General features: G+C 42.0%; 1 protein-coding gene across 1 annotated transcript in view; it reads left to right on the top strand.

Annotated features, from left to right (window-relative positions):
* The window catches only part of DCP1B (decapping mRNA 1B), a 64,044-nt gene that overhangs the window by 13,537 nt on the left and 22,599 nt on the right, over positions 1–27,908 (top strand). Inside the window, exon 3 of the mRNA XM_075552254.1 lies at positions 1,479–1,606. Coding sequence (XP_075408369.1) covers positions 1,479–1,606 — 128 coding nt within the window. The remainder of the gene's footprint in view (positions 1–1,478; positions 1,607–27,908) is intronic.

Genomic DNA, 27,908 nt, shown 5'->3' with positions numbered 1-27,908 from the left:
TGCTAACCGAAAGATTAGAGGTTCGAGGCCCCCCCAGAGGCGCCTGGGTGGCAGGGTGTTAGTCAGCCCTTGCACACCCTCTGGAGGGAGTCACCCTGGGTGCCCATTGATTCAGTGGCAACAGGTGTACCCAGACTCCTAAAAAGGGTGAAGTCCTGTGGTGATAATGAGATACTTGGAGAGTCGAATCCTGACTCTTGTGTAGAAACACCTATCCCATTTCAAAATGATTTCTGTGCTTCGTTTCCTCTCACGTCTTCTTTCTGTGTTAGCGTTCATAGAGACGCCACTGGTGGTTTCTCTTCTTCCTCTGCATTTACCTTGAAATGATTATATCTGATATTGATGACATACCTCCGCTACTTGACTCCACCGTGCAGTAAGCTTGGCAAGGACTGCGTTCAAATTGGAGGTTTCAAAAGAAAATCCTCCAGTGGTGGCAATTCAAGAAGCTGTATTTTACCTCTTGATCAGCATCAAATTGTTAGAGGGAAATAAAACAAAGGTATAAACACCTTTTCTTCTTGTTCCTCGCGATAGTCTTCCTGTGGGCTTGTTAACCATCGTTTAAAGTAATTCTGCTTGCTGGGGTTTCCGTGTCGCCTCACTTGTCACCAGCAGTTTCACAGTTGAGTTGCTTCATGGCTGTCACTCACTGGTAGACAAATGCACATGTTGTTGCTAGAATTCATGCTCTGTATAATGTAGGTTATTTCTGCCTGGCAGACAGTAGGCACTCAAGATTCATTGAATGAAATGGGGGGAAAAGTCACTAAGTGCCACCTTTTTATAGAGAAAAGCTCTTAGACTGGTTTATACATGAAGCTGCTTGTTTTACTTGAAAAGAAATCGACTCTCTGGCCTTTGCATTAAGCTACAGAAACTTCTAATTATACTGGTTTTTTTCCCCCACAAGTTGATCACTCTTGCATCATTGTCTAAGAGATTTTGCAGCTTGCAATCTCAGATCAACACTAAAATTTTCTCTGAACAGTGTCTTTACATAAATGTCATCAGCAATCAAGATTCTTTAAAGGTTTCTGTCAGTAATTTTAAAAGAAAGTAGATGCTTTCTCTGCCTTAAGGAATTTCCATCCCAGGGAAGGAAGCAAGGTATCCATCTAAATTAGAAGCCCTGGTGGTATAGAGGGCTAACATTGGGCACCTAACTGCAAGGGTGATGGTTCAAGCCCACCTGCTGCTCTACAGGAGAAAGATGAGGCAGCCTGCTCCCAGGAAGATTTACAGTCTTAGAAGTAGGATTGTCCAAAGGAATGGGAATGATACCATATCACAGATGAATTAGTAGATGGGTGCTAATGGTCAGGAATTGTTGCTTTACATGTGTCCTCCCTTATTTATAAAAAGCCACACATACATTCGAAAGGTCGGAAACACCACAGGATGTAGTTATGCTCAGAGTACAGCACACTAAGCGACTTGTCTCTTGACATCCCTTCACCCCTGGTGGTTTTTAGATCTGCTTCACCAAAGCATGGATTCACCATTATGAATCGGCTGAGCATGGAGAACAGGACCGAACCCATTACTAAGGACCTGGATTTCCAACTCCAAGACCCCTTCCTTCTCTACAGAAATGCCAGATGTGAGTCTTTCTTGATGCCTTGGGTACCTTTATGTCTGAAGTGTGGCCACATATTTAAAATTGTACAGTCTGTGTCTTTGTTGGGGGGGCTTCACATCAGTGACTGTACGGGGTAGCGTGGGAACTGCATACGCAATTAAGGGAACAACTTCTCCCTTGGGAAAGTTGACATGAAAGCAATGTGAATGTGATGGTGTATGTATTTAAACCCTGTCTCTTGAAGTTCACCATGTTGTATTGTGTATCTATCAGAGTGTTTAAGCCTGAACAGGGTCAAGTGAGGTGAATTCCTGATCAGGGAACTGCCAAGGGACCTACTTAGGTAGTGCCACAGAAAATAGAATTATCAGTTCAGCTGGTGACACTTCTCCTCTGTAAAGCTGTTCTGACCAAGAATCCTAACAAGGTGTTTGAGAGAAAGGGTTCATAACACTTCATAAAAGGTTGAAATTACGTTTGGTAACTAAATGGCCCTTCTCAGTCTGGAGTGAGGTAACAATCCTGAATCCAGTATTTCCTCCATTTTGCTCTTGTGTCTTACCTGACCCCTTGGGGTGGACTGTCGGGCAGTGCAAAGAAAAATTGATGAAAAATACATGAACTGTAAGAGCATTCTATACGCTAAAAGCATAGTACACATATACGCGTGTGTGCGCATGCGTGCGCACTTGAGTCTTGATAGCTCAAGGACCTCGCTGTGAGGAAATGGTTTCTGTGCTTTTTCCAGCCTCCTCTTTGACCTTAAGAATTTGCTAGTTAGTGTAATTCTATTGGACATTTTACTAATAATGTTGGACCCCAGGAATTTTTTTCGAAGTATATGCTTTTTGTTTATATTTATATAGCATTAAGTTGTTATAATAGATACCATCCTATTTAGTTGATATAGTTAAATTCTTAAGAGAGAGGAAAAAATTTTTAATTAATTCATTAAAGAGTGAGGGAAAAATTAAAGCTATTAAAATTGTAACATGACTTCCTAGTGGGAAGTGCCACGAAGTAAGAAGCTTTGGAGTACTGCTCCTCTGTTTCCTGTTCCTGTTGTTGCACTCGGCGCGTGCTCTGCTGATTGGGGCTTATATTTGTTTGAATGGTTTGTGTGCCTGTTCCAGGTTTATTGTATTCCTCAAAATTGTTAGATTCTGTGTCACATTAACATATCATCTGAGTCCTAATAAAGTAGCTACTAAAAGTAAATGAGTATCAAAGCTCTAGCTGTCAGGTTGATTCTGACTCATGGCAAAAATTAGTGACCTATAATGATAATTTCTGATTTCTCTTATTTCAGATAAATCTATAGTCTGGTCATATAGATGCTATTTTATTTTAAATTTCTAATTCATATCACAGTTATATACCATGCCAAAAATATTAAAATGCACACTCACTTTAATGGGATTCATTTGAAAAAAGCAATTTTCCAAGGTCCCACTTGGAAACACTATTTGGATCTACTAAACACATTGAGCCTCACCTCAGTTTGGGGCCTGGCTGTGCATTGGAATGTAGCTAGTGTGAATTGAGCGGTACTATCAGTCTAAAAGATTCCTGATTTCAGTGACTTCGTATGAAAATATGCAAACTATATCATTAGTCGTTTTCATTTGTTTACATGTTAACATGATAATATCTTGGAAATATTGGGTTAAATAAAGTATATATTATTAAACTTAATTTCGTTTGCTTCTTTTTACTTTTTAAATGTGAAATTACAGGGCACACAGATAATGTGGCTTATGTTGTATTTCTGTTGAGCACTAGGCATTTTCATGTGTATTTTACCATATTGAATATTCACAGCTTTGTAGGGTCGATATTGACACGGCCATTCAGCAGATGAGGAGACAGGTTCAGTGAGGGGGCAGCCCTGTATACAAACCCACAGATTCTGACTTCAGTTCCATTGCTTTTCCACAAACAAACAACTAATAGAGGGAATGGATTTGTTAATCTTACGGGTTCACCCCCCCAGCCCCACCCCTTCTTAATTACTACTGGGATGAATTGTCTGTAGCCAGAGTTATTTAATTTATTAGTACAAGTCTTTTCAATCCCTAGTATCAAATGTGCAGAACAAGGTTTACCAGCGGTGCTTCCGGAACCTCAAATTCCTCTCAAATAAAATCTGCTCTCATTCAAATATTTCTTATAATAATTGCATATAGTTTGCATAATCTTCAGTGACCCACCAGTTATTTCAACTTCCTTTGGACGAGGCACCCAGAAGACCTCAGGCCTTCAAAAGCTAGTCAAGAATCTCCTGTGCGGTCTGGCATTTTATTTTGGCCTACATGTATCATAGGTCATTTCTGGACATGTCATGTACCCAGAGGTGGAGTTGACACAGGTTTGTGATGAGTTCTTTCACAAGTATTTTAGATTAACTAGGCGAAATTTTTTTAAAAAATCACTGTCTAAAGCAGCGGTTCTCAACCTGTAGGCCACAACCCCTTTGGGGGTTGAACGACCCTTTCACAGGGGTCGCCCAATTCATAACAGTAGCAAAATTCCAGTTATGAAGTAGCAACAAAAATGATTTTATAGTTGAGGGGGTCACCACAATATGAGGAACCTGTATTAAAGGGTTACTGCATTTGGAAGGTTGAGAGCCACTGATCTAAATGGATGCCTCTTGATGAACTTCAAAGAACAAAATTAAAAAGTGAAAATCTCAAACTCTTCATTTAGTCGGGGAAAAGAAATCTTTGATAAACAATTAACTTTGCATTGTGAGCACCACGTAGATATTTTATTACAGCAAAGTGTTTATCGTCTTCAAATTGTGTGGAAATGGGATTTGACCTGAATAGCTTTAAATATCAGTAAGTTGGAACCAAATGTTAATTTATTGAGGCATTAGCTGAGCAGCTACTGTCTTCCAGACACTGTGTGAGGAGCCCTTGTGATGTAGTGGTTCTGCGTTGGGCTGTGCAATCCGAGAAGTCAGCAGTTCAACCCCACCAGCCGCTCCACGGGAGAAAAATGGGGCTTTCTACTCCTGGAGAGAGTAACAGTCTCAAGAACCCCCCAGGGAAAGTCCTGCCCCATCTCTAAGGTCACTATGAGTCAGCATCAACTTGATAGCAGTGCGTTTGTGAGGGGTTTATACAGGTTACTTTATATAATTATCATAATTTTTGTTATTCCTGTTTCATAAATAAACAGACGCAAAAGGAATGAAATAAATTTACCAGAGTCTGTAAGTATTTTCAGGTGGAAACAATGTTTGAAGTGAGAAAACCTAACTTCAATACCCACGGCCCTCAGTCAAAGTATTAAAACAGAAAGAAAGAACTATAGTTAAAACCCTTCATTGTTATCTGCAGGAACTGGAAGGACTGCTGTAGATCATGGAAATGGTACACTGAGTGAAAATGAAAACGACAGGCAACCCCCAAGTTTTAAAAGAGGTCATATTCTAAAGTCTCTTTCTAAAGTGATTGGTTGGCAGACTTTCGGCTAAGCTCGGCAGAATGAGCATGCTCATCTCAGGTTCTCTCGAAACTTGGTTGATATGATAGTAAAGGAATGTTTTTTTAAGCATATAAACTTATATGGGTGGAGGATGCATTCCACGAAAAGTGTGGAATAAGACCGAGGGAGAGGAGCAACCGAATCGGTGAGTTGGGGCCCTGTCCACAGTGCAAGCCAGGGCCCGCTGGCTTCTGGGCCTGGGGACGGGTAGCAGGTGATGCGGCAGCCCCTTCCCCAGTTATGGTCGTCCAAACAAGTCTGCCGGAAGTGCGCTGAGGCAATCTTACCCCGGGGAACCCGTAAAAAAAGGAAAAATGAAAAAGAGAAAATCGTGGACTAAAACAAGAAAGGAAATAGGCAGTGATAGGTTTATTGTTCACATTTACTAGTTTTGCCTCCTGCAGAAAAATTGGTTACCCCTGCTGTGCTGGCGCCAGGCTTGACTGTAGGATTTGGGGTTCTTCCCCCAACTGTCGCCCCTGCAAAAGGATAAAGCGCACTTACTCTGCTGAACTCAGGTTTGCCTACCTGACTGACTGACTTTGCTAGTCGAATGTAGGTGGAAGTGACATGTGTCACTTCTGAGCATATCGTTCAAGGTTTAACTCATGAGTCAACATGCTTTCTTGCCTTCTCGCATGATTACCAGTCATGTGCTCGACAGAGACTGCTTTGGACTGTCAGCGTAGGTTCTGTCATGAAGATGACTTGGGAGGCAAAAGTAGTGTACAGAAACACACCTTTGTCATTATAAACCCATGAAAACGTGGAGATCATTTATTACCACTGCATAATTCTGCCTATTGTGACTAAGAAATATGCAGACAGCCTAGGAAAACAGGATCCAAGCAGAGACTGGAAGCAAAGAGAGTTCTGAGAGCATCGGTAGGAGGGAGCGTCATCATCTGTGCAGCAAGACGTGGGGTCAGCGACGCTACACGGACGCAGAGGAATTAAAGGCTTCTGGAAGGGCAGCCAAGATAAAAGTTACAAATAGTAGTTTAACGAGCTGTTTCATGTATGCTTGGTAGTTTAAGCCTATTGAGAAACGTGCTGCTTGTTAAGAGAGCTTGGTGAAAATTATAGCCGTAGAACACTAACAGCTGAGAGAAAAAATAACACATGAAACAAAAACGAGGCAATTGTTAATTCCTGGTAAGACAAAGGAGTGCATAAGAAGGGAACTGTGACCGTAGTACACTGGGGCTCTGGGGACCAGATGTTTATCTAGTTGAGTTATAAATACTGAGTGTGAAGTAGGGTTGTAGCAATGTTGGAAGGAGGGGGTATAGTGTGTTTACATGTCTTTTGTAAGAGAATTAAATCCTCAGTATATTAAAAAGTCAAGAAATTGTGTAAACACAATATATAGAAAAAATGTAAGTGCCAGAAGAGAAGTCAGATGCATACTAAATGGGAACAGAAATAGCTCTTTGGGATGTCATTAAAGTGGCAGTCATCAAGAATGGGAAGGCTCGGAAGGAGTTCTGCTTTTTGTTATAGTCCTCATGGTGTTATTTGACCGTGGACACGAATTATTATACATGTATATGTATTCTCCTCCAAATATATTATTTTGATTAAAATGAAAATAACCATCATTTATTCTCTCATAAAAACATTTTTGCTGGTTGTTAGGTTTCTGTGTTAACTAACTAAAGCCTTTTCAGCCCATTATGTCCCTACCCAGAGAATAGCGCATTAACATTAGAATGATGTGCGTCGGAAATACAGCAGGAGCATTTATAGCATTATTTTTTTAGGAAAATGCATTCAAGGCTACAATTTTTCTAGACCCAGGAGTATATAACTTTTCTGCAGTAGGGCAGAGAACCTTGAGTGCCCATTTATGTACATTTCTATAGCTAGGAAGTTCTAGGGCTCATTCTAGAATATATGGCGATAATAAAGTAAACCTTGAGGCGTTTATAGCAATTGCTAAATCCCAATTCTATAATGATTTTGCATCTCCTCTATTTCTATATCAACTCTAGTTCAGGCTTGTATTATTCGTTACACGGGTCGTTTCACAGGACATCATGCTTGGTAAAGTAGAGGGCAGCCAAAAAGGAAAGAGAGAGACCTGCTAGGAGACAGCTTGACCCAGTGACCATCACAATAGGCCGAAACGTCCCAGCGGTTGTGAGGAGGGCGCAGGACTGGGCGGGGTGTTTCCTTCTGTTGTCCACCGGGGTCACCATGAGCCGAACACCCGGGTGGCTCCTCACCGCAGCAGCAGAACAGATTGGGGCGAAGTTTCAGGTATCAGCCCAAATAGAGCAACTTCATCCCAGCCTGGTTGCCACTGGTTACAACTAAAAGTTCAGGATAGAAGACCAAAATCAACTCCCTGAGGATTCTGAAAAGCCCACAATAGGCATGTTGGGGAGAGAATTCAAAACTTGAAAAACAACCAGTATGGTGTATCATGGTTCCTAGAGCAACCTCTTAGAGAGAGAGCCAGCAGCTGAACTAAATTTGAATACCAAATAATGCAAAAGCAATCAAGAAAGAAATGATAGCAGGCTGAGAACAGTCCATCAACAGAAAACAAAAAATACAGTGTAACCATATCAGGAAGAAGGGAAGGGAATGCCCATTGCCACCACGTAGATTCTGACTCACACGACCCAGGAAGACAGTGTGGGACTGCTCCACAGAGTCCCTAAGACTGTATCTCTGGAAGCAGACTGCCACATCTTTCTCCTGCAGAGCACCTGGTCATTCAAACTGCTGACCTGCAGTTAGCAGTCAAGTACTTACGCACTGTACCACCTACCATGTGAATGAACTCACCGCCATCCAGTCAATGCTGACTCATAGCGACCCTTGAGGATTTCTGAGACTGTACTGTTTATGGGAGCAGAAAGCCCAGTCTTTCTCCTGCGGAGCTGCTGCTGGTTTTGAACCGCCAACCGTTTGGATCGTAGCCCAAGAGGTAAACACTACACCACCAGGGCTCCATAGCCATGTCAAAATTTATTTTAAATATAAATGGTCTAAACATATTAGCTAAAAGACAGTTGACTAAGAAAACAAGATGCAGCTATCATGCTGTCTACAAAAAACTCATTTTCATAAAATTATTTTTTAAAAGAAAGTAATTTTAAACGTAATGATTCAATTCAGTTTAAAATAAAAGGATGGAAAACGCCATACCATGCGAACACTAGTTAAAGATGGAGCTACTATATTGATAACAATGCACACTTAAAATAAAAAGCTCATGTAAAAAGAAAGATGTTATATAACGACAACGGGGCCAATGCTCCAAGAAGATATAACAATTATAAATGTGTATGTAACAAGAGAATTTCACAACATATGGAGTAAAAACTGATATAATTGAAAAGAAAAAAAATTATACACAACTAGACTTGGAGAGTTCCATAGTCAGCTTACCATAATCAATAAAACATAAGGACATAGAAGACCTGAACAATCACATGTACAGAGCACTCCACCCAATAAGAATAGAATACACATTCTCTAAAGTATACACGAGCCAGTCACTATAATCGACCTTACTATAAAGTAAACTTTACGATCTTGAAAAGAGTTGAAATCATTCCTGTTCTTTAACCACAGGAATTAAAGTAGAAACGAGTAACCAAATGACATCTGAAAAATCCCCAAATATTTGAAAATTAATATATTTTAAATTAATCCACATGTTCAAAAGAAAGGAGAAAATGTTAGAACTAAATGAAAATACAACATCAGAATATGTCATGTGGGCTTAGATTTATATCATAAATACTTTACATTGGATAAAAAGAAAGGTCTCGATACTGTAGGTTTCTACCTTAAGAAACTAGAAAAGGAGTACCAGCAAATTAAACTCAAGGCACATGGGAGGAAATCATAAAAACATGAGTGACAAAACCAGTGAAATAGAAAGCAAGAAAATAATAGTGAAGGCAAATGCCGGTTCTTTAAAGAGAATCGAGAAAGCTGATAACTAGCTGACTAGTCTGATAAAGGTCAAGGGAAAAAGAGAAGACACAGTGGCATCTGTAATGGTTAGGAATCGGCCTGTTAACTGCAGGGTCAGCTGTTGGAAACCACCAGCTGCTCTGAAGGGCTTTCTATTCCCATAGAGTTAGTCTCTCTCCCGGAAACCCACAGGGGCAGTTATTCCCTGTCCGGTGGGATCACTGTGAGTCAGCATCAACTCGACAGCAGTCAGTGAGAAGGGATGGAAATAGAAACACAGAGGAAGTAGGATAAATGAGGGGATTGCAATGGATGAGTTGAAACAAAATGTGTGTGAATTGTTGAATGTAAAACTGATGCTCTACTCTGTAAGCCTTCACCCAACTCACGATTAAAAGGGGAGCATGCACACATTTAAAAAAAATAAAGGAATGCAACATGAAAAATCAAAATTCACTCAAGAAGAAGTAGATAACTTACATTATGGACTGAATTGTGTCCTCCAGAGCTATGCGTAATATAGCCTAATCCCTAAATTTGTGGATGTAATCCCATTTGGGCATAGGTTTTCTTTGTTGTGTTAATGAAGTCATATTAGTGTAGGGTCTGTTTTAAACCAATCACTTTTAAGATTAAAAAACAAACAAACAGATCATGTAGCAGAGTATGGTAAAAAAAAATCAGAGGGTGCCTAGCTATCAGAAAGAATAGTGCCTGGGGTCTTACAGGCTTGTCTTACAACAAACAGCCATCCAAGTGAGGTGTGTCTACTAATTTTACATGGAAAAGCACATTAGCCTGTGAGATCCAAAGATTAAATAGTAAAATCCAAGACTAGAGGAGGGAATTGTATCAGAACTTAAATTCTGCACACACAGTTTACAGCCCATGGATGTCAGTGAAAGCCCCAAATCCATTTACAGGGCCACTGTGTGGATTAAATCTTTGGTGAATCTTTTCTGATCATCGACCAAGCATGTGGCCAGAGTATATTAGAAAGTGGGTTCATGCAGACGTAGTAAGGGTAAAATTTAACACCTTAGCATTTGTTCCCTTTTGACCCATTTTACATTTGTTATAGCTTTTATTTTCTGCTTTCTCTGGAAGTTTTTCCTCTTTCATTTTATTATCGTTGTTGATACCTTGTTGTGTTTGTGTCTTGTATGTTTTTATGTATATGAAAGCCAGGATAGGTAAATCTAGCCAGACAGTAACTGGATTAATAGTCTCTAAGGGTTATGGCAGGGAAGGATGGGAGGAATAGGAAGCTAATCATAAATAAGTACAAGTATGAAGAAAATGTTCTAAAATTGATTGTGATGATAATTATACAACTCTTTTTAATATAATTAAACCACTTAATTGTATGGCATGTCAATAAAACTTAATTTTTAATAAAATAAAGAGATAGACAATGTTAAAATTTTTTAAAAGAATAGATTAGGCATAGAAGCAAAGAAGCACAGAGAACAGAAACTGAAAAGAGACAAGGGTTTTCTTGTCTGTGGTGGTCAGAGAGCATTGTACCCTTGAACTGGTGCCCTAAATCTGGACTTCGAGCTTCCTAACGATGAGAAAACAGATCTCTATTTGTGGAAGCTCCCACGTGTGGTATTTATGTTACAGCAGCACTCAATAGCTAAGACAGCCGGAATAGCCTTGTATGCATTAGAGAAATTGAATTCGTAATTGAAAGTGTTCTCGCAAGGAAAACTCCAAGTCCAGATAGTTTCATTGGTGAATTAGACCAAACATTTAAGGAAGAAATTATTCCAATTTTATAGAGCCTCTTCGAGAAAACAGAAAAGGAGGGAAATTTTTCCTAAGTCATTGTCGGAGTGCAAGATTGCCCTAGTGCCTAAGCAAGAAAATACAAACCAGAATCTCTTCAACTAAATTACCACATTGAATCCAGTAATACATGACTTACCAGTACTCCAGTAATGCATAGAACTTAACATCTGACTTATCCCTTTTATACACAACCAATGTTATATGAGGGGGTACCCCCCCAAAAAAAAAACAACCCTGAAAAAGCTCTGCTGGGCGAAGCTTTCATAGTACGCATTTTTCCCACTAGGCAAACATTGAGTTACTTGCTCTGAGTTAGTGCACCAGTGGCATCACCTGGCAAGATTCTCTCTGGTCACAGTGATTTTTTCTTAAAAGTGTTTCACTCAAACCTCATTTTTGTGATGACCAAAATTTTGTGAAATTTTGTTTCCTGCTTGTGAAAAAATGCCAAAGAAACTGTTGTGATGTTGAACTTAGCTTACCAGGACAACGCTAGGGGGAAAACTCAAGTGTATGCATGGTTTTTCATTTCCAAAAATATGAAATGTCGATTGATGACAAACCTCATTCTGGATGTTCGTCAACTTCCCGAAAGGACAAAAATGTTGACTCATACTGCATTTGGAGTTCATCCCACCAGGTCAGACTGTTAATCAAGCTTTCTATTTAGAGGTTCTGAAGAGGTTGCGTAACAGTGTGCAGCAACAACAAAAAGGCCTGATTTGTGGCAGACGTGGGCCTGGTTTTGCCACCATGACAATGCACAGCCATCTCAGTGTGCCAGTTTGGTAAAAAAACATCCTGCCTCTCTTGCCCCACACACCTCACTCACCTGACCTCACTCCATGTGACGTCTTTTTGTTTCTGCGAATGCAGAGGGACCTGAAAGGACAGCGATTTGATGAAGTACAAGAAGTGAAGAAAAAACGAAGGAGGTGTTGTCAGCCATCCAAACAAATGAGTTTGAAAAATGTTTCCAAGAGTGGAATCTCAAAAAAAAAAAAGAGTGGAATCTTAGATTTGACCAATGTATTAAGTGTAATGGAAAGTACTTTGAAGGTGATAAGGTTTATTTGTAAAAATTTTAAATGCATAGTTTTAAAAAATTGCTTATTTGGGGGCGGGGGTACCTCATATTAGCATCTGGAAGCACAAGTCTAGTAAATAATATATCTGCTTAAATTCATAAATCCCTCTGAAATAACCTTTCACCTGACATGTAAATATAGTCAGGTCTCAATTGACCTTTTTGGGAAAGTCTACCATTAATCTCTGCAATTCTCTAACCATCGTCAACGCTACACTTCCCCAGAATGTTCTTTTCTAACCCCGTCTTTTTAAACATACTTTTCTTCTTCTTGCCCCTGGAATTCTTTCCCAACATCTTCAGGCCCATCTCCACGTGATAAATTCTTCCTATTCATACTTCAAGCTGACACTTGATCTTTCCCTAAAGTTTTAGTGATTCTTCCATCCAGCTATGGCCTCATGCTGGAAAATACACCACTCACATTGTACCTTGCTTATCATAATAACAACAAATGTTTATTGAGAACTTGACTGTTGGTACTGTGATTCTAAGTACAATATGATTGACACACATCCTTTCCCCCTTAAAATTTACTTTCCTGACACAAAAGATAGACATAATGACATATATTTAAAAATAATGTGCTAGCATGCAAAGGAATATTTCTGGTAGTAAGGAAAATACAAGATTGTCTCGGGAGAAATATTTTTCTGGAATTTTCTGGAAGCACAAACAAGATCATGGTAACTACTGACCACATGTGGCTAGAGAATTTTAAATGTATTAATACCATTGAAAATTGGAATTTTTAAATTTTATATCATTTAATTAATTATTTAACTTCAAAAACTGATGTTAAAGTTCATTAGAATAAAGCCTTAAATTTTTTAAAAAATAATATGCTAAATGCTGAGTCAGAAATACATAGCAGGCATTTGCTAATACTTTCTGGCAGTGAGGTGTTTTGGAGTTTTTAATACCTTAACTAGCAGGAGAAGGATGAAGTTACTGCTCCCATAAGGATTTGCAGCTGCGGAACCCTATGTAGAGTCGTTGTACATCAAAATCAACTCAGTGTTGTTGTTGTTGTTGTTGTTGGGTGCCTTCAAGTCGATTCTGACCCATTGCGACCCTGTGCACAACAGTGCGAAGCACTGCACGACCCTGTGCCATCCTCACCATTGTCCCCATGCAGTCACTGGGGCAATGCATCTCCCTGAGGCCCTTCCTCTCTTTGACTGCCCTTCCGTTTTACCAAGCATGATGCCCTTCTCCAGGGACTGGTGTCTCCTGACAATATGTCCAAAGTATGTAAGACAAAGCTTTGCCATCCTTGATTCTAAGAAGCGCTCTGGCATGACTTCTTCCAATGTCCTCCTTTTTAGCAGCCCACGGTACTTTCAACACCCCAACTCAAATGCATGGATTCTTCGTCGGTGTTCCTTATTCAGTGTCCAACGTTTACATGCATAGGAGGCAATGGAGAATATCGTGGCTCGGGTCAGGCGCACCGTAGCCCTAAAAATAACACCTTTGCTCTTCAGTACTCTAATGAGGTTCTAGGTAGCAGATTTACCTGATGCAACGTGTCTTTTGGTCTCTTGACTGCTGCTTCCATGAGCACTGATTGTGGACACAAGGGAGAAAATATCCTTGACAACTTCAACCTTTTTTCCATTTATCATGTTGTTGCCTGTTGGTCTGGTGGTGAGGATTCTGGTCTTTTTACATTGAGTTGTAATCCATACTAAAGGCTACAGTCTTTGATCTCCCTCAGCAAGTGTTTCAATTCCTCCTCACTTTCAGCAAGCAAGGTTGTGTCATCTGCATATTACAGGTTGTTAATTAGCCTTCCTCCGATCTTGATGCCACATTCTTCATCATATAATCCAGCTTCTCTGGTGATTTGCTCAGCATACAGAATGAACACATAGAGTGGGAAGATACACTCTGACAGCCATCTTTGCTGATTGTAAACCATGCAGTGTGCCCATGTTCTGTTCACACAGCTGCCCTGGGTTGATGTAAAAGTTGCTCATGAGCACAGTGAAGTGTTCTGGAATTCCCATTCTTCTCAAGGTTACCCACAGTTTATTATGGCCCATGGAGTCGAATGTCGTTGCGTAGTCAACGAAGCACAGGTAAGCATCTTTCTGATGGTCTCTGCTTTGAGCCAAGAGCCATCTGATATGAGCAATGATAGCCTCCTTTGTTCCATGCCCTCTTCTCAATCCACCTGAACTTCTATCGGTCCCCTGTCAATGTTCTGCTGCAACCCGTGTAGGAGGATCTTCAGCAAATCAAGGATCTTCTACAGTTTCAGCATTCTGCCGGGTCCCCTTTTTGGGGGACTGGGCACACAGATGGTTGTCTTCCATCGCTGTCTTCCAAACTGCTCTCCAGATTTCCTGGCATCTTCTCTTGGTTGCCTCCTGCCTCAGTCAATATTTTGGCCATAGGATCTTTCAAGGTTTCTTGGATTTTTGCTTGAGTTCTCTCAGTTCCAGGTATACTGAGCGTGCTCTTCTCTTGGTTTTTTAATTCTAGGTCTTTTTGCTACAATATTTGCCTTTATCTTATGGAGATGCCCTTTGAAAATTTCTGTTCAGCTCTTTAACTCTATCCTTATTTCCATCTGCTTTAGCTACTCTGCCATTGAGAGCAGGTTCCAGACTCTTCTCAGGCATTCTCGTTGACCTATTCTTTCTTTTCTGTCTTTCTAGTGGCCTTTTGCTTTCTTGGCAGTGATGGCCGTGATGTTCTCCCACAGCTCATCAGCTCTTCCGTCATCAGTGTTCAGTGCACAACATCCGTTCTTGAGATGTTCTCGAAATTCAGGTGGAATAGTCTCATGACCCTATTTTGGTTATATGGACTTGTTTCAATTTGCTTCAACTTTATTCTGGACTTACATATGAGCAATTGATGGTCTGTTTCTCGGTTGGCCCCTGGTCTGATTTTAGCTGTCGATATTGAGCTTCCCTATTGTGTCCATTTGATTTGTGTGTATTCTATCTAGGAAAGCCCATGCGGACTGCCTCTTTTTGTGTTGTTGAAAAAGAGCATTTGCTATGAACAAGTCATTGGTTTTGCAAAATTCTATCACGCAATCTCCAGCCTCATTTCTATCACGAAGTCCATTTTTTCCGACTACTATTCCTTACTCTTTGTTTCCAACTTTTGCAGTCCAGTCGCCAATAATTATCAAGGCATCTTGATTGCTAGTTTGATCAATTTCTGACAAGTCATTGGTAGAATTCTTCAATTTCTTTATTGCTAGCTTTTGTGGCTGGTGAATGAATTTGAATAATAGTTGTATTGAGAAGATGTTCTTGAAGGAGGATAGATACAATCCTATCACAGATGGCGCTGAACCCATGAAGGGTTTAGCAAGATCCTTTCTGACAATGAATGCCACGCCATTCCTCTGGATTATGTTATTTCTCTTGCATGTCTAATTACCAGCTTAGTAAATAATATAATTATGTGATTCAGAATGGCCACTATCGGTCCATTTTAGCTCACTGATGCCTAGAAGACCAATCTTGATGTGTCCGATTTCATTTTGACCACTTCCACTTTTCCTAAATCCATACTTCACACATTCTAAGTTACGATTATTAGAATATTTTTGCCGCTGTGTCTCCTTCCCTTGAGCCATGTCCCAAAGCAATTGAAGATCCCGACGGCTCCGTTCCCACAGGTTTTACCCAACTCACATCACTGTGGACACCTCCTCTCCAAGAAATCAGCTCCTCGTCAGTCGCACTTGGAGAACCCTCGGACCTGCGGGGCCCCTGCTCGGGCGGTATCTCTGACAATATGCTGCTTCCTTGGTTAGCCTTTCAGTGTCTGGCAAGGCTTCCAAGTTATGCATACGGTTTTCAGAAGCTTTTTCCTCCAGAGTGGGGAGCCAAGCCCTCCCTTGTTGTCTGTCCTTACATAACTAGGATATATGGAACACTAATAGAGGTCAGTGTTCATTACCAATTCCCTGGCTACAAGGAGGAGCCATATTTGAAGTAGCAGCAGAGAGAGAAAGCCCAGGACCACAGGAAAAGCACATTCCAGATCTCTGTCTGAGTGGTGGAGATAGAGACTAGAGATGCCAGAGACCGTGGCATGTAGCCTCTGGGGCAGAGCAACAGTGCAGAGACTATGGGACTGTGAGACAACATGACAGACAGCTTCCCGGACCGTGGAGGCAGAGGCCAAGGGACCACATGACTGGATGAGAGGATGAGGACTTGGGGGCCTGGCTGCTGGCTGAGGAGCGGGCTGCTGTGGACCAATGACTGCACCCTTCCTGTTTGCTGATCCTGACTTGTGGTCACCTAGGAACATCTCTAATAAATTCCCATCATTGTGAGTATTGACTGTGTGGGCATTGCAGTGAATTATGGAACCCAACCCACGAGTCGAGTGCCGTGGAGAAATGGTTGGTGTCAGAGTTGGTAAAGAAGGATGAACCACGGAGGCATGTCTCACCTCTGCCTCTTGGCAATTGGGAAGCCAGAGGAGGTCAGACCTGGTCCCCCACGCCAGGTACTTCATTTCTTCAGACTCAAGTCTCATCGCCATTCAGTCTATCCCAACTCATGGCCACCCTATAGGACAGAGTAGAATTGCCCTTGTGGGTTTCTAGGCTAAATCTTTATGGGAGTAGAAAGTCTCATCTGTCTCCATTTGAAGCTGCTGGTGGTTTCCATGAGGCTAGCAGCCCAACACATAACTTCCTTTGCCACCAGGGCTCCTGACATGCCCCCTAGAAAGGCCAAATGATGAATATTGGCAAGTGTTCCCAAGGGTGTGGGACATCTGGAACATTGTGATGGGGATGTAACATGGTACAACTGCTGTGGAGTGCTTCTTGGCAGTTTGCTACATACTTAGCATATGATCTAGCAAATTCCATTCATAGATATTACTTTACTTTAAAGAAGACTTGCACAGAAATGTTCATAGCAGTTTTTGGTGTGGGGGCTTTTGTATCATGTGTTTTTATTTTTATTATTATTAATCATTTTATTGGGGGGCTCTTATAGATATTATAACAATCCATCATTCAATCATTTTAAGCACACTTGTACATATGTTGCCATCATCATCATTTCCCAAACATTTTCTTTCTACTTGAGCCCTTGGTATCAGCTCTTTTTTTCCCTCTCTTCCCCAGCCTCCCACCCTCATGAATCCTTGATCGATTATTAATTATTATTCTTTTCATATACGATCTGCTGTCTCTCTTCACCCACATTTCCAGTTTTTGTCCCCCTCAGGAGTGTGTGTTATATATCTAATCTTGTAATCAGTTCCCCTTTCTCCCCCTTCCCCCTCCCCAATGGAATCCCTACTCCCACTACTGTTCTTGAAGGGATTATCTGTCCTGGATTCCATGCCATGTGTTGAGAGCTCTTATCTGTACCAATGTATATATTCTTGGATAGCTGGATGTGTAAGGTAGATGGTGGGAGTGGGGAGAAAGCATTCAGGAACTAGAGGAGTGCTGTGTGTTTCGTCAGTGCTATATCTGCTTGCTTCACTGCATTTGCTCATGTACCTATTGTGTCGGGAAGGTGAATATCAAAGAGTGCCAGGTTATTAGAACAAAGTGTTCTTGTGTTGAGGGAAGCCTTGAGCAGGGGCCCAAAGTCCGTCGGTCCATCTGTCATCTTAATGCTTATAAATATGTAGCAACACTAAGTCAAACAAACCAACAAAATCCCCGGAAGCAACTCAGATGTCCATCAGTAATAAAATAGGATTCTACCCAGCAATAAAAAGAAATGAACTACTTATTAAAACGTGTAACAACATAGTTGAATCTCGAAAACATTATGCTGAGCCAAAGAAGACAGGCTGCTTGATTCCATTTGTATGAAGCGTAAGAACAGGCAGAACTAATATCTGATGGTAGAAGTCAGATAATAGCTGTCTCTGTTGGAATAGTGTAGAGAGGGATATGGTTATTGACTAGAAAGGGGGCTGAAGGAACTTTCTCGGTGATGAAGATGCTCTGTTTGGGTGGTGGTTACTGGGGTACACTTCTGTCAAACACTTGTACAGAACATTTAGAATCTGTGCTTTTTCTGGCAAATAAGTTCTCAATTTTTTTAAATAACGTAAGACTAACCAAAACTTTGAGAAAAACTTCAAAGAACTCACCATTTAAGCATCTTACCCTTATACTGAAGCCTGTTAACTACCGCGTCATCTAACCCTCACATCACCCTCGAATGTGCTTAGAATCCTCCTCTCACTCTCAGTGTTGGATGCTGGCTTCTTCCGTCTGCACACCTTTCTTCTCTGACCATGTGAGAAAGCGGGTGTCCCAAGGCAGAGGGCCAGGGCCGGAGCTTTCTGATGAATCCGGAAATGAAAAGGGCACACTAAGCTTTGCCCTTACCTCAATTTACTCAAGACTGTCGCCTGAGGCCAAGCTCCACGAAAGTCTCTTGCTATCATGTCAGTGTGGAGCCCCAGAGATGTGCTTTAGATCAGCAACTGACTTTCCAATTCTCTCTCAAGAGTTCGTTAAAGATAAATAAATTCTCTAGCAGCGAGAATGAGGTCTTTTCTACAATCCTTTCAAACACCGAATCTTAACAGAGCAAAATGCATTATGAACAGTTGATACCATTTAAAAATATAATTGTAGGCGTCTCCTCAATTGCTATTAAAGAATGTATTTAAAATTCTAGTTTAGAACCATCTGCAAAGTTGTCACTATACCTGTGTACCTACAGGTGTACCTTTAGGTACCTTTAATAAATAACAGCAGCAATACCAAACTTTAAGCAAATGGGTCATAATTTAGAAATAACATTGCTAATTATACTTTGAGTATGTTTGTGAAACATTTGCTCTGCTGTCATACTACTTGCTATTAATTAATTGGCTCTCATGTATCTAGGCTAATAAAAAAAGCAGGGGGGTGAGTAATAACTTTAAGTTCTTTGTGGGAAGAAAGAGCCCTGGTGGCGTCGTCAGCGTCCTGGTAGCAGAGGGGGCTGTGCATTGAGCCGTTAGTCACAAGGCCAGTGTTTCAAGCTCACCAGACACTCCATGGGAGAAAGACGAGGCTCTTGGCTCTCATAAGTATTTAAAATCTCAGAACCCCAAAGGGGCAGTTCTACTCTGTCCTATAGTGTTGCTGTGAGTTGGAACCAACTCCACCTCAGGGAGTTAAATTAGTTTATGGGCAAAGAACATAAAATTTAATCGTACTCTCTGATGTCAGATAAACACAGATCTGGTTGAGAAATAGACATGTACCATGTACGTAAAGTCAGTCTTAAATAATTAATTTTAGAATTACTGTCTATGTATGATGTTTATCGACTGTTCTGGACCCTCCGTCCATGCTTAAGACAAAGTTTCAAAATGAAGAACTTGCTGAAAAGGAGCCACAAAATTGCACACCTTTCCAAAAGTCTTCCCCATTCCCCACTTCCTGACTGAAACTAGCCGCTCTCCCCAAAGCAGGTGGCCCGTCCGTAGCCTTGGTCAGCCACTTCCTAGGTTCCAGGCTGCACAGAAGACCAAAGTCCTTTCACCTTATCCAGCTCCCAAGGCGCTGACACTTTATCATCTCTTTTTTTAACTTGGAATTAGCTCAGGCTTTAAAAAGTAGAAAAGAAGTTTGAAAGGTTTAGCGTTAACCCTAGCTAAATTTATTATTAAGAAAATGCAAGTCACAGAATCTGCCCACAGCTAGTTGAGAATTTATTTCCCCATTCTGGGCTATGTACTGATAGTAGATAGTAGTTCTTAACATCGCATGAGTCACAACCCTCTTGGAGAATATGATTAATTTCCCTCCTCCCCCCTCTCTCCTGCCCCTCCTTCCTTTTTTCCTTCAGATATTTTGGGATCGACCTCTCTCTGCCTGGCCTTGTTCTCTCATACAACCTCTCACAATCTTGCATGAAATATTTGGATCTCCTTAAACTGAAATAATACAAAGTCAAGAAACACCAACCTCAAAGCAGACTCTTAGGAGCCTTGGTGGCGTCATGGTTAAGTACTTGCCGTGACCAGTGCACAGCCCAGCTTCCCTGGGGGAGAAAGACGTGGCTGTCTGGCTGTCTGCCTCGGTCACCAGCACAGCCTTCAACCCCCTGGGGAAGAAGTTCTACTTGGGCCTACAAGGATGGGAGGAGTTGGAATCTATTTCACAGCATACAACGGCACATTCTTAATATCGATAGGAGCAGTATTAGAATGAACTATTTGGGATCTGCCCAGCAGTCTACGATAAATTTGAAGTAGACTCATAGAGGCTTGGTGGCACAGTGAGTTGAGCACTGGGCTGCTTCCTGCACGGTCATCAGTGTAAGCCTGCCGGCAGCACCAAAGGAGAAAGATGAGGTCGGGTCACCATGAATTGAAGTTGGCTCGATGGCTGTAAAGCAGACTCATTCACATGCATGGGCAGTCTGGAAAGAGACAGCATTTGCCATTTCATACCCAGGTGACCCCACAACCTTGCGGCTCTGTTTACATATGCAAGAGGAGGCCCGGGTTGTACCAGATGGCCATCAATTACTCTTCCCAGCAGGTAACTCTGCACTGCTTAGTATGAAAGAAAGGCGGCCACTAAATTTTTCAAAAATTGGCACGTGGTCGCTGAATTCACTGTGTGCCTGTAAGTAAGCCTTCTTTGCCATTCTAACTGGACCGGGGATCTGGTCATTATGCACTCTGTCTCCGGCCACCAGTACATTGCAACATGATTAAGCGTTACATATCTGCTGCGACTCGAGTGCTGAGCCGGGCCAGTTTGACCTTCAATCCAGAATTTCTTTTTTTGGTCTCCCTTCATCAGTCCTCCGCTCATGCTGAGAGGAAAAGCTCCAACCTCGAAGGAGACGCTTTATCTGGAGAATTGGCAGGCCCTCCGTCGGGGGTGGGGGGTGGGGGGCTCGGAAAAAGCCCAGAGAGCAACACAGTTTCACTCGGGAGCCCTGTGGCATTGGCTCTCTGTCTGTAGTACAGCGTGCTTCTCCCATGTTGGGCTGTGACCGTTGACAGCTCCTCATTACACACGCTCCTAAACACCCACAAACTGTGGAAACAGTGCCCCTCTCCTCCCCGACCGCTCAGTCTACACAGCCTCAGCTCTCCCATCCCTGGGACTCGGGGACTCCTGTCTCAGACCTGCCCCGGAATGTAATGGATCAAAGGAGTATCCATCTCTAAACCTACTTAACCCTCCGACGTGCTTAGTGAGGAAGAGATCAGGGGTACAGCCGTGCACGACGGCAGAGATGCTGGGTACGAGTGAAAGGAAAGCAGAGTCACTTCTTTTCTTCTGAAATCAGAACTCTTTGGAGCTGCAGTGTTAGCAAGAGAACGTCTACACAGCAACGCTCTTTGGATTCGGACCCTGCATTTGTGGCTTGGAAATGGGCTGGATTTTATATGTTGTTGTTTGAGAGCCCCGTCTGGCCTGATAAACATTGAAAAGTTGGCAGAGAAAACTGGGTGCCGCAATGTTTTCTGCCATGTTTAATGAGGGCAGCGCCTTTTGTTGCCTTGCCCTGACGTAGAACTTTGGATGCAGTAGGTGCTTGTCGTGGCTGCACTCAGCTGTTTCATCTGATTGATCTTTGTCCCAAATCCTTAGAGAATAGTTTCCAATAATCGAGCTCTGGAATTGAAGTTAAAAAAGTTAACCCTGACTGGCTTGTCTCCTCCCCACGATCCTTCAGTAACGGGGTGTCCAGCTGCCTTCAGATTGACTTTGGGTCCCCACTCCACACTCACCCTCATTCACAATGATATGATTTTTTTGTTCTTTGATGCCTGATACCTGATCCCTTCAACACCTCATGATCACACAGGCTGGTGTGCTTCTTCCATGTGGACTTTGATGCTTCTGAGCTAGATAGCTGTTTGTTTACCTGAAGGCTTTAAGAACCCAGATGCTATATCTTTTGATAGCCGGGCACCATCGGCTTTCTTCACCACATTTGCTTATGCACCCATTTGTCTTCAGCGATCATGTCAGGAAGGTGGTGTGCATCATGGAGTGCCAAAGCCAGTCAGGGTGCAGGGTAGCAATGATGAAACATACAACTTTCCTCTAGTTCTTAAATGCTTCTTCCCCCCACTATCATGATCCCAATTCTACCTTACAATTCTGGCTAGACCAGAGAATGTACATTGGTACAGATAGGAACTGGAAACACGGAAACCAGGACAGATGACCCCTTCAGGACCAGTGGTGAGAGTGCTGATACCTGGAGAGTGAAGGGAAGGTGGGGTTGAAAGGGAGAACTGATTATTAGGATCTACATGTGACCTCCTCCTTGGGGGATGGGCAGCAGAAAAGCGGGTGAAGGGAGACATCAGGCCATGTAAGATATGACAAAATAATAATTTATAAATTATCAAGGGTTCATGAGGGAGAGGGGAGCAGGGAGGGACGTGGGGAATGAGGAGCTGTTATTAAGGGCTCAAGTAGAAAGCAAATGTTTGAGAATGATGATGGCAACAAATGTATAAATGTGCTTGACACATTGGATGGATGCATGGATTATGATAAGAATTGTACGACCCCCCAATAAAATGATTTTAAAAACCCAACAACTTCTTAATCCACAGAAGGAAACAGTATAGTATTTCCATGTTCTGGATTTTAAAAGAATAAGTAGCCATCTAGCAGGGAAGCAACAAAGCCCACAAGGTAGAAGCACACCAACCTTTGTGATCACGAGGTGTCAGTGGGATCAGGTATCAAAAGATCCAAAACAAACAACTATATCAATGCAAAATGAGGGGGGTTGGAGTGGAGATCCAACAGTCATCTGTAGATAATTGGATATCCCCCCACCAAAAGGGTTATAAGGAAGGGGTGATTCAACCAAGGTGCAGTCTAGCACCTCTGAAATACACATCATTCCTTTAGTTCCTGAATGTTTCCTCCCCCCTACCATGACCCAGCGCTACCTCACAAATCTGGAGAACACACATTGGTACAGATAAGAGATCTTGACACATGGAATTCAGGACAGATAAACCCCTGAGGAACAGTCATGGGAGTAGCAATATCATGAGGGGAGGGGGAAGGCTGGGGAGGGAGAGGTGAGAAAGAGGGAACCCATCACAAGGTTGGATATAGCCCCCACCTCCCAAAGAGGATAAATAGCAGAAATGTGGGTGAAGGGAGACAATGGACAGTGTAAGATACAAACTAATTATATAGTCGATCAAGGATCCACGAGAGTGGGAGGGTGGTGGAAGGAGGGGAAAAGAGAGGAGCTTATACCAAGGCTCAAGTAGTTTTGGAAATGATGATGGCAACATATATACAAATATGCTTGATACAATTAATATATGGAATGTCCTTAGAGCCTCCAATAAAATTATTTTTTAAAAATAAAAAATTATTTTAAACAGAGAAAGCAATTTCAGCCCAAAGCTGGAGTTCATACTATCCTGTATAGCACTGTAGAGTTCTTATTTGATCGTAGCCTAAAACATGATTTAGTTGTTTATGATATGAGAGGCTTTTGAAAAGTGTAATCTCCCCTGTATCTTCATGGTTAAGGTTAAGAAAATTAAGAACGTGCAGAGCTTCTGACTCACTTTACATCATCCTGTCCCAAGTAGCTTTAAGCAACTTTGTCTCGACCGCTGATATGTAAAATCTTAGAAATTTTTCAGTGATCTTGTGTTTCACAGTTGGGTTATTGTCAACAACTGCTGAACACTTAGCTAAATAATTCATTTATGAGGAAGTCTGCTCTTCATGGGAACAACTTTTTTTAACCTATAGAGATACTTTCTGTGTTTTATGCCTAGTTTAAACATCCACTCATATTTCTCACAAGCTACAACTTACTGGATGTTTGTTACTGGATTAATTCTCTAGGTTAGGATTCACCTAAGATAAAGTTGCTGGCATAATTGACCTTGTACATCAATCTTCTGTTTTTAAGATGCTTGAGATGCTTGGGGATGTACACTTCACAGTCCTACTATCACGCACAACTGGAATATGAGTGCCCTGTGTCTCCTCTGCATTGAAGTGCTCGCATTAGTGGTTATGGTTTGCCCTGTGGTTTCCAGGATGAAGAGAAATGCCTGGGATTTTGCACATGAATCGCATCCTTTCTGCTCTGAGGTGGCCACTGCTTGGCAGGCAGTCAACCAGGAAGACTAGTATATGGTAGAATTGCTGATACGAAATACCCTAAACATTAGTGCCTACACAGTACTGGGTCAATAGGCATGTATCATCTCAGGGAGCTCCCATCGAATGGCCAAATCCCCTCGGCATTATCTATGCCTAAGAATATCATGTTTGAAGCAGAATAAACTCTTGAAGTTGGCAGGAGAATGACAGGGGCAAAGAAAAGAAGGTCCCTGTGCTACAACCCCTCTCAGAAGGCGTGATCGATTGATACAGGGAATTTGGCACGTTTAGTCTACAGTTTTTAATTATGCCAGAATACTTATAACTGTTGATGCGTGGAAGCAATTATAAGAATTATTTATGATTTTTAAAAGTCTCAAAGTCATACATTTCCGTTCAAGCCAGCAATATTTGCTGGATACCCACCCACCTACTAGGCACTTTGCTGGCTGTATGAACAGAGTTCAACTCTCAGCTCTGCAGGAGCTCATCGCTGAGCTGCGTGAATAATTATGTGATGTATATTTTAATGTACTTAGCGATTTTAGGTTGACATGAAGTATAGAAAGTTCTGGTGTGCCTCCCTACTCCTGCATCCAGCTTCTGTTGTTAACATCTTGGTACCTCTGTATAACTGAAGGCCCATGTCGGTACATGCTGACTCACCGAAGGCTGTCCTTTATGTCAGCATGCACTCTGTGTCAGCCAGTCCTGTGGGCTTGGACAGATGCGTGATGTCACGTGTGCAACATGCCAGTGCCTCACAGACTAGCGTCACTGCCCTGAAAATGCCCTGTGCTTCACCTGCTCACGTCCCCTTCCAATGTGGGTTTTTGGTTTGATTTTTTGTAGAAGGATGTACAAAAAGTATGGGAACAACAAAAGACGCTGGGACTGTCTCTCCGAGGGAGGGAGACTGAGCCTTGAAGGAACAGCAGGCATCCCGAGGCTGGACACGATGCGGGGAAGACCTTTGGGGACCCCGGGTGATATTTGTGATCTAGGGGATTTGGATGCTAATAAGCAAAATTATAAACAAAATGAAAGTATAAATTTAAATGACTATTTCATAAATCATACAGAAGAAACAATTGTTTGCTCATCCCAATCTTAGAACAGTTCAAAACTACTGCTATTCTGTACTTTGCTGTTTATTAAATTTTTCCTTAAAAATAGAGCACAAACTGGCCTGATATCTAATTATAAAACCAAGTTTTTCACCTCAGAATAAACCTGAAATAACTATTGTCTCAATTTCTTAGTCCGCCAAGAAGTAGGTTGTGTTTTACTAGTCTGAAGCTCAAAGGATACATTCTTGAGTCTCAAAATAATGAAGATTTTATTATCAATGTAATAAATTATTAGGCATAAAAAATTTAAGTGACCAATAAAGCAGGGTAAATTGTTCTTATTTATTATCGAGTATGGTTCTTTTCGCTGCTGCAGCTTTTTAAAAATATGCTTGATTACTTTATCAGATCTCTTAAATTGAAGGAACTTTCCCCTGAACTGAACTAAATGAATAAATTATTCTATAATGAAGAAGAGGAGCCCTGGAGGTGAAGTGGTTACACGTTGGACTGCGATGCATATCATCAGCGGTTCGAGACCACCAGCAGCTCTGAGGGAGAAAGACTGGGCTTTCTCCTCCCGGAAACAGCTGCAGTCTCAGAAACCCCCAGGGGGTCCGCAGGGACTTTGGTTTTTTCAGGAAGAAGAGTCCTTCTGACTTTTCGTGAGCCTGAGGCTAGTGCCAGCACACAAGCTTCCCCGCAAGGGAGTGAAGTGAACATCCATGAATTTGATGTTGGAAAGGAAAACGTTCAGAAAAATCCATCCTTATTTTGCCTTGAAGGTAATAAGCAGTCATGTGTAGTTTGGAAGGTACAGGTTAATTTAATTCAAATTAGTACAATGCTGAGAGATATTTAAAAAATTATTTTTAATGATATTAACTTTCTAATGAAGTTAAATGACTTAGAAAAACGAAGGATTGTTTTCACCTCAGCATACCTGTTTTAGATTTTCTGCTATTTCTACTATCCCTCCCCCACCCCACCCCAAAAAAATTTGGGAGTATTCCCATTCACGCAATCCATTGTCATGAAGTCAATTCCGACTCTATATCCCAACCCACCATAGGACTTCTGTAAATCTCCACGGGGGCAAAAGAGTGCTAGCCCGCCACGAAACAGGAGCTGTTTCTCGCCTCCTGTGAACCTGCCAGTGTCCCCAGATCATGGCATCACTGACGTGGGAGGCGCCCTTTGTCATGTGCCGAGAACCAGACCCAGGACCAAAGGCCACAGGGGTGCACAGATGCTCAATGGCCAGCGAAGATTTGGTTTGGCGCATTGTGTCTGTGTTTGGTCAGTGAAACAAAGGCAGAAGGCCAGTGAAAAACCATTAAAGGCACTAAGGCAGAGGTTCTCCACCCTCCTCAGGCCGTGACCCTTTCATGTGGTAGGGACCCCCCCAACCATACAATTATTGTCGCTGCTACTTCATCACTGTCACTTTGCCACTGTTATGAATTAGGTGGCCCCTGTGAAAGGGTCGTTCGACCCCCAAGGGGTCACAACCCACAGGTTGAGAACCATTGTAGCAACCAAACACCACTGGTGTGCAAAGCATTCTGTAGGGCGTAGGAGTACATGCCCTTCGTTTCCCATCCAAGGACACCAGCATCCCTCTGCCCCAACAGTCACTGCCATGCAAAGACTGCCTATACTAAGAACTCCCAATGTCCCTCCCCTCCTTGCTCTCTGTCTCCCTCCCTTCTTTTAGTTTTGAGAAGTTCATTCTGAATCTTTTCTAATCAAGCCTAACAAGTTAAACACTTTTTTGAATACTTTTTTTAAGTTTTCTATTTACAAGGCTGGAGCAGGACATATTTTAGAACAGACTGGACCCAGAAGAATGACTTTGACTCCGTCATCAGTGGATCACAGACACCTCATTAGTGAAGTCAGGTTCCTCAACTGTTCACTTAGCTGCTACCAGGGCCAGAATTTCATGCTCGGATCGTTCTCATTTTTGAAGCTCTTTCAGATTGGTAGTGGTACAGCTTTCTCAGTAGCTGTGTGTACGTGGCACGGGCGCTGTTGTTCGGTGCTGTTGAGTTGGTTCCAGCTCACAGTGGCCTGCACAGCAAAGCAGAACCCTTCCCACTCGTGCGCCATCTTTACAACTTTTGCTTGAGCCCGCTGTTGCAGCCACTGTGCCAGCCCATCGCCCTGAAGGTCTCCATCTTTTTCACAGACTCTCTACCAAGCACAGTGCCTGCTCTTACTACCAAAGGCTAATAACAAGTCATCCGCAATGCGGTCAAACTTAGAAAACCTTGAGCTAGATAAATGATACAATAAGAAATACTGTGTTTGAGCAGTCTCAAAACAAGTATTAGATGCCTTTGGTTCTAAAATTGAGATTACTGTTCCACGTATTTCAAGAAAAAAACTCAGCAAGAATGGGATTTGAAGAATTTTAAATTTTGCTGTACCCCTAAGCGCCGGACAGCTGTGTGTACTGTCCGTTACCATTTTCCCATGGCCTTTGGAGTGAAAAAAGGGAGGCACCTTCAATGCCTCCCTTGCATACAGATTCTGAAAGAGATTTCCCTTGTCCTTTTCAGAGAAATTTAAATAAGAAAGAGGGGAGTGAACAGCAGAATTGCATGTGAATGATATAGTGGATGATCTAAGATATGGCGAATAAGTAAATAAATAAGGGTTGGGGGGGGCTGTAGGGGGGTTGGGAGGAGATAAAGGGGGGCTGATATCAAGGAGTTCAAGAAGAAAGAAAATGTTTTGAAACAGATTGTGGCAGCGATTGTACAATACTGCTTGATGTGATTGAAGTGTGTATGGTGTTATGATATCTGCAAGAGCTCCCAATAAAATAATTAAAGAATATAAAAGATAGAA

This window comes from Tenrec ecaudatus, chromosome 6 (genome assembly GCF_050624435.1).
Source record: "Tenrec ecaudatus isolate mTenEca1 chromosome 6, mTenEca1.hap1, whole genome shotgun sequence".
In the NCBI taxonomy this organism is placed as follows: Eukaryota; Metazoa; Chordata; class Mammalia; order Afrosoricida; family Tenrecidae; genus Tenrec; species Tenrec ecaudatus.
The sequence above is the reverse complement of the archived record's forward strand: the minus strand, read 5'-3'. Positions and strand labels throughout refer to the sequence as shown.